The sequence below is a fragment of the Caenorhabditis briggsae genome, assembly GCF_000004555.2.
Source record: "Caenorhabditis briggsae complete genome, chrIV, whole genome shotgun sequence".
Classification (NCBI taxonomy): domain Eukaryota; kingdom Metazoa; phylum Nematoda; class Chromadorea; order Rhabditida; family Rhabditidae; genus Caenorhabditis; species Caenorhabditis briggsae.
Genome location: NC_013487.2, coordinates 17,004,640 through 17,012,478, shown reverse-complemented (window position 1 = coordinate 17,012,478; position 7,839 = coordinate 17,004,640). Strand labels below are relative to the sequence as shown.

Below are 7,839 nucleotides of genomic sequence, written 5' to 3'. Positions count from 1 at the left end.
TGACACACTTTTGATATCTCTCATAGGAGTCAAGATAATTGAGCTCAAACTGGACAGTGTGAGGGCCGTTCTATTAGAGGTTTTACGGTACCTCAAATATAATGTTTTATCAGAGCCAATATTTGGTTTCAGGCTTTTTTGACCATATCTTCTGAAAGAAAACAGATCTCGCTCTGAAATTTGAACCAGCACCTGAAAATAAAATGTAGAACACTTTTATGACAAAAATACACAAGAATTTATTGGAAATTAGAATTATTAGATCAAATTTCAGGGAATATGTTTGGAATTTCAGAAGTTATTAGTAGTATGCAATGGCTTGTGGTGGAGGTGGTGGTGGAAGAAGAGGAGGGGTATGTCTGGAAAAAGTAGAAAACTACATTACTGCTTGATAAAATATACAAAATCTCATTTTTCAGTTGATTTTCGGTCTTTTTGACCATTTTCAGAATCTTGGAGCTCGGTTGTCCAGTTTCCAATCACTTTGAAAATTTTTAAAGGTGTAAAACAGACCTAGATTGCAAACTTTGCATTCACAGAACTTTTTGAACATGTTTCGTTTTTCAGCTATTTTCCGGTTTCTGAAAGACACCCGTTTTTGTACTGAAAACGTGGAAAAATTGGTGTGTTTCAAAAATTGGCGAATAGCTGAAAAACTAGGAATTTTCAAAGAATTCTATAAATGCAAGGTTTTTAATCTAGGTCAGTTTAACATCCTCCCAAGATTTTCAAAGTGATTGGAAAATTGACAGCCGAGCTCCAGGCTCCTGAAAATGGTCAAAAATCAATTGAAAAATAAATTTTTGTATGGGCTCTTCTATTACGGAGGCCCTTCTATTACAGGGAGAACTTCTATTCTTTCAAATACCTCTTGGAGGGCCCTTCTATTAGAGGGAGCCTTTTTATTAAAGGAGCCCTTCTAATAAAGGTTTTACGGCAGATTATTGACTGGTACTGTAGGTAATGGATTTTTAAAAAAATGGGGATAACGGGATTTCTTCAAAGCGATTGAAAATTTTTAGATTCCGAAATTTCACACCCACTACCTTAGAAGTTCCAAACCCCTATACTCACATGTATCCTGGTGGTGGTGGTGGAATCAAATTTGGCGATTTATAATAACTTCCAGCGCTCGATGAGCTTCTCATCCTCTCGGTTTTCTGTTTTAAGTATCTCTGATACTTAGAGACACAGCAAACAAAGATTAGTAGTCCAATTAGCGCGATAATCAATAATCCAACGACTCCAATTAAGATTACTGTATTCAATGGAACATCTATTGGTGCTGTGGATTCAGAAGACGTTGTGGAAGCTCTTGGAGAGCAAGCATCAACATTCTGGACTTTGAAAATATGGTGGAGTTTTGAGATATGACCATTTGAAGGGGAGATGAGCGCCGTGATTTGTTTATCGTCAAGAATTGCATTCTCACGAGTCAAATAGAAGCACACAGAGGTCCTGAAAGCTATTTTTTCTGATTCTGTGTCTCAATTTATTATTACAAACCACGTGGAATTCTTCCTATCCATTTTGGGCTCATCGAAATGAATGTCCAATTGTTTTCCAGCTTTCTGATCGTCTTTTTCGATTGCTTCCAGGATTTGTCTTTTGAATTTCTCGAGATTCGCGCCAAACTCATTTCGGGACATTGAGAGGACGTAACGAAGTTTTCTGTCGTTTCGAATGTGATGGAGCTGAAAATATGAATTTAAAAACCTCTAATAGAATGTCCCCTTTGATAATAGAAACCCATTCAAACCGTGAAATGTGAGCTTACATATCGCGCTTACTGTCAGAGATACAAAAAAGTTGTCAACTGATAAATTGTTTATCATAATATCAGTAACATTTTATCAGTTGACATATTTTTGATATCTTGCATAGAAACCGAGATAATCAAGTTTGACAGTGCGAGTGGAATTTTATAGGCTAAAAATTGTTTTAAAACTTTGAGCTCATATAGCTCGGTTTCTGTAAAAGATATAAAAAAGTTGTCAAATGAAAAATTGTTTATCATAATATCACAAGCATTTTACCAGTGTACACATTTTTGACATCTTTACAATGAACCGAGTAAATTGAGCTCAAAGTCAAAACTCTTCTAGCTTACACAAAGTTTCAAGAATCTCGCACTTTGAGCCCATATATCTCGGTTTCTGAGAGAGATATCAAAAATTTGACAACTAATGAAATACAGCTGAACTTATGGTAAATATTTTATCAGTTGACCCATTTTTGATATCTTCTACAGGTACCGAGATATATGAGCTCAAACTTTAAGCCATTTCAAAATTTCAAATTTCTCAATTTTTTTAAATTTCTGAATTTTTCAAAAAGTTAGAACTTTTTTGAATTTTTAAACTGTTCCGAATCAAGTTTTGAAGATTTTCCAGATATATCTCCATAACAGATTCTGGTCAAAAATTCAGGATTTTGATTTTAAGATTATTAGCTTTTAATTTGAATTCAAAATTAGCTTTAATATCTTTAATTCTTTTCAATTACTCTCTCCAACTAGTTAATTACCCTAATTGACTAACCTGCTTCAAGGCCACACTTCCTCCTTTTCCAATTTCAGCTGTGTAGACCCCTTGAGGAGTATCCACAATTCTTCCATTCGCCACTAATTCTCCAGTTTTCTTGTTCAGCTCTACAGCTCTTTCAGGTGAGATCATATCTCTTCCGAGCTCGTAATTGGCTCTAAATACTCATTTTCAAAAGAAGATTAGAGAAAAAAAATCACACTTACGGCGCAAAATTCAAATTCTTCAGATCAAATTCTCCAGAGGTTCCAACCGAATTCATCAAAATTGGAATTTCAATTTTGTCCAAAATCTCTCCAACCTTTGAAATTGTCATGTTTCCAGAAAGACCAGAAAGCTTTCCAGAGTTTTCTGGAATTTCAGAATCCACAAAATCCACCAAAACTTTCCGGAAATTTGGCTTATTTCCATCGAAAAACACTTCAGAAGTGTCCAGATCGTTTTGGGATGTGGCGACGAAGCAAATTTCAAATTTCCCAGAATCTACAGTAGTCTTTGGGTGATAGGAGATTTCACCGAATTCAGAATCAATTGAGAAAATTTTGGAGATTTCAGTTGATCCACAATTTGGAAGCAAATGGTAGAAGATGGGGTCGGAATCGGGATCTTGGGCAGTTAGACGGCCAATTGCAGTGGGTTTTGTGGTGTTTCGAAGAATTCGGAATACAGGGAGACCATTCTGCAAATATGGATTTTGAGATTCAAAATTTTCTATTAATTTCAGAAGTTCAGCTTTCGAAGTTCAAAATTTTAGATTTTTGACAAATCTTGAAGTTCGAGAATTCAGAAATTCAGAATCTTTGATTCAGAAAATAAGAAATTCAGAACCTTTATTCAGAAAATAAGATATTCAGAATCTTTGATTCAGAAAATAAGAAATTCAGAATCTTTGGTTCAGAATTGAATTTCTGGATTTCTGAATTTCTGGATTTCTGAATTTCTGAATTTCTGAATTTCTGAATTTCTGAATTTCTGAAAAAAACAACTCAAACCTCCAAAAATCTCGGTTCATTATCATTCAAATTCTCCACGTGGATCTTCAGAATCGTCGATGACGTCACACGTTCATCTTCTGAGTTCGAGGCGGTGATGAGGAGCTGAAATTTGGGATTTTCTAAATTTTTAGACCAAATAATTCCTAATTATCAAAAAAAAAAGAAAAGAGAAGTTTGAAATGTTTTATTCCATTTTATAAATTTTTACAAATTAAGACAGACACACAGACAGACGACGAAATATTTACAACACAGAAAGAAGAACCCGAATTTTAAATTTTCTTTAGATTTTCAGAATTCTAGAACCTTCACGGAGCAAAAAGTGATCCATAAGATTTTCGGGAATTTCCCAAAATGCTCAATCCAATGATATTCAAAGAAATCAGAGAATCCTTGGAAAGTACATCAGCTGGTTCAGAATCGAATAGGAATTTCTGAGGTTCCGGTTGAATTGGATGGAATTCAGAAGACGTCGTGACGTCATCTGAATTCTGAAGATCTTGAAGGGTCCAATATTGCGAGTGCCATTCGGGTGTTTCTTTGTGGAGATACGTTAGGAGACGTGTGTAACTGCGTTGGTAGATTCCTGGAATTGTTTTTTGGTATCGATTTTTTGTAACACAGTTTTTGAAACTGGAAAATATGAATTTGGAGAAAAATCATTCTTAGTAGCAAAACTTCTTAGTAGCAATATTTTTAGTAACAAAGTTTTCTTAGTAGCAAAATTTCTCATTAGCAAAATTTTCTCAGTATCAAATGTTTCTCAGTAGCAAAACTTTCTATCGACTAACCTCTCACGGAATCCGTATTCCTATCCCTTGAAATATTCTCGACAGTCTTTGATTCAGCCAGCTTCACCGGCGTTTTTCCGGTTCCCATTCCACGTAGGTACAGTAGCCTCTTGTTGTTTTCTCTCAATGCCTGGAGTAGCTTTTCCTTCAACTGACATTCCAGCTGACGACTCCATTTGCCACGTGGCACTGACCAATGGAGCTCACATGCCACAGCCATCATGTTCTTTCCCTCAAACCAACGATCGATTTCGTGCATTACATCCAGAGAGATTTCCTGTGATTTTGAATAAAATTTTAGGATATTTTTTTGTCAAAAATCTCACCTCAAAACCTCTATCCTTTGCTTCAAAAACCGTCGTTATCATCTTGGTCTTATAAATGTGTGATTTCATGAATCGATCAATCGGATCCTCTTCCTCGGAAGCTGTCAAGTTGGATAACGTGGCAGATCTTTCGAATTTTCCAGAATCTTCCGTTGTTTTTGAGCTGAGCAATTGGGAAGAGCTCTTGTAGATGGGGTCATGCTTCTTCATTCGGTTCCGAACATCGATTCGAGGGAACTCCTGGCTTTTCTTGTGGTACAGAGGGGTGCGAACCTCCACGTGGCTTGGTTGATGATTCTCTTGCTCCGCTAGGATCCGCTCTGCTAGGGGTACAGTAACACCTAGGATCTTTGGAACTTTAGGAAGAGATGACTCCTCTAGCTGACTTCTGGGAACCGGAGACCTTGGTGACACCTTCTCCGAATCAGGTAACGTAACCTCAATTCTAGGAATCGGAGACAATTCAGCGTTGGAATAGTATCCCTGGGATTCTGAATAATCTACGGACACCCTTTTGATATCCAGTGGTCCTAAAGAACTCAGTGCAGTGTCATCTGTAGCATACCCAGCGGATCCTTCATCACTAGCCGCTGGAGATCCCATTCGCATTTCTTCTGATGACGTCGGAAGATCTGACGTCATCTGAAGATCGTCGTCTGGAGGCACCACTTGAAATTTGTGCACAAATCCATCGCCTCGGGTTACTGTAAGCTCCTCATCTGACGACGTTGCGGTAGACGTCGCTTCTTCTTCTCTTCTTCTCCGTGACGAACTTCTTCCATTTTTTCCGCCGAACTTTTTGAGTAGACTCCGACCGAATTTCTCGAGTTTGCCCATTTTTGACCAGGAGTTTTAAGGTTGAGTCTGAAAATGTGTGACTCATTAGGTTACTGTAGACGAGTTTTTGAAATTGTGGGATTGCAAGTGATCATGGGCAGGTGAGTGGACAGTAGAACTACAAAATTCGGCCATGTGCTTTAGAATTAGGTTAAATTTAAACATTTTCATTTAGAGCTAAAAATAAGGATTTCTAACAATTTCGAACCAAAGTATGAAGTTTGGAATCTAGGTCTAGGCTTTGAAGGAATTGACAAATCCAAAATTTCAAAAATCTGAAAATCTGAAAATCCGAAATTCGCATAAGATGAATTTCAAATTTTGCAAAAACCTGGACACTGTCTTTTTAAAATTTGGAAATCCAAATATTGGAAAATTTGGAAATCTGGAAATCCAAACTTTGCCAAATCTGGAAATCTGGATTTTCAAAATCTGGAAATCCGAAATTCGCAAAGTCTGGATTTTTAAATTTTGCAAAATCTGGAAATCTGGGAAATCCAAATTTTGCAAAATCCGAATTTTTGTATTTTCCGAAATCGGATATTTAAAATTTTGAAAAATCTGAATTTTCAAGTTTCGCGAAACCTGGAAATCAGGATTTTTGAAATCTAGGAAATTCAAATTTTGGAAAATCTGGAAATTTGGAAATTCAAATTTTGCAAAATCTGAATTTCAAGTTTAGAAAGTCTGGACATCTGGCTTTATAAAATCTGGAATTCCAAACTTTGCCAAATCTGGAAATCTGGGTTTTCAAAATCTGGAAATCCAAAATTCGCAGTCTAGATTTTTTAATTTTGCAAAATCTGGAAATCTGGGAAATCCAAATTTTGCGAAATCCGAATTTTTAAATTTTCCGAAATCAGATATTTAAAATTTTCTAAAATCTGAATTTTCAAGTTTTGCGAAACGGGGAAATCTGAATTTTTGAATTTTGGAATACCCAAATTTTGCAAAATCTGAAAACCTGGATTTTTTAAATCTAGGAAATCCAAATTTCGCAAAGTCTGGGTTTTTAGAATGCTAGACCTTTAAAAACGGAAAATCCCAAAAATTTGATGTTGTTGCTTATTTGAAACTGGACATTGAAATTTCCAAAAAAAAAATCATGGCCTATCTTTCAAATTTTGAATTCTATGCCATGATTTCCATAAAAGTCATCATCCGGACAAACAGACACACAGAAGGACAAGTAAAAAGAAAAATGGACATGTCTTGCCACTACTGTCCGTTTAGAAACAGCATTACTGGTATGATGGGGGGGAATGTTACACCCGAAAATCACAGAATATTCCGGATCTTCTCTCTGAGAGACCACGCCCACTTTTCCGTTCGGACAATACGGCGCCTCCTAGTGGTCAAAAACACCACAATGTATACAACAAAACATGTATTACGGAATGGTTTCTGTGGTTTTTGGGGCGTTAATTGGTGTGGGAAAAATATAATATCGGGGAGATATAACCAGATTTCTAACGGATTTACAATTTTTCTAACAGATTCATAGTTTATAAAAAAACCAATCGTTCTGGGAAAATGCATATAATTTTCTATTAATTTTCTTATTTGAGTCAATCAACACTAGTCACGTTTGAGCCTATGTATCTCATTTTCTGTGAGAGATATCAAAAAGTGGTCAACTGATGAAATGTTAAAAATATTATGATAAACAATTTATCAGTTGACAACTTTTTTGTATCTTCGAAAGGAACTGAGATATATTGGCTCAAAGTTAAAAGTTAGGGGAAACTTTTTCCGGCTGACTTTAATCTAATTATCAAAAAAAAACTATTTAAAAAAAAGCTCCTAGAATAAGATTTTTAGCTTTTTATGTTTCAAATGTTTGATTTAGATGGAAGAGACGGGCGGAACTAATAAAATACGTGGGAATCTTCTTTTATAAAAAAGAAGGTGTGCTTAATGTGATGGGGAAGTTTGTTCTTTGTGGATTTTGTGACAATGGCACGTGTTTGGGAGAATAGGAAAGGAAATGGGGAAGAGAAGAAGAAGCCAACTGGTTTAGTTTTTCCATTTTTTCTGGAATTTTCAGCTTTTTGAAAAAATTGGAAAAATGAAAACCAATCTCGAAAACTCAAAACTTTCTCGAAACTTGTAAAATTTCATATTTTGAATTTTTTGGATATATAGAATTCTAGTAGTCAGAAATTCAGAAATTCAGAAATTTAGAAATTCAGAAATTCAGAAATTCAGAAATTCAGAAATTCAGAAATTCAGAAATTCAGAAATTCAGAAATTCAGAAATTCAGAAATTCAGAAGTTCAGAAATTCAGAAATTCAGAAATTCAGAAATTCGGAAATTCAGAAATTCAGAAATTCGGAAATTCAGAAA

The 7,839-nt window shown here is 35.5% G+C and overlaps 1 protein-coding gene across 1 annotated transcript; it reads right to left on the bottom strand.

Moving 5' to 3' along the window:
* Positions 1-301: 301 nt before the first annotated feature.
* CBG22514 lies at positions 302-5,492 on the bottom strand (the record flags this gene model as incomplete). The annotated part of the gene is made up of 9 exons (XM_002634869.1): positions 302-359; positions 1,075-1,458; positions 1,507-1,694; positions 2,541-2,700; positions 2,750-3,222; positions 3,536-3,640; positions 3,943-4,124; positions 4,330-4,606; positions 4,656-5,492. 9 exons carry the CDS (start codon positions 5,490-5,492, stop codon positions 302-304), a joined length of 2,664 nt encoding a protein of 887 aa, XP_002634915.1.
* Positions 5,493-7,839: the final 2,347 nt, after the last annotated feature.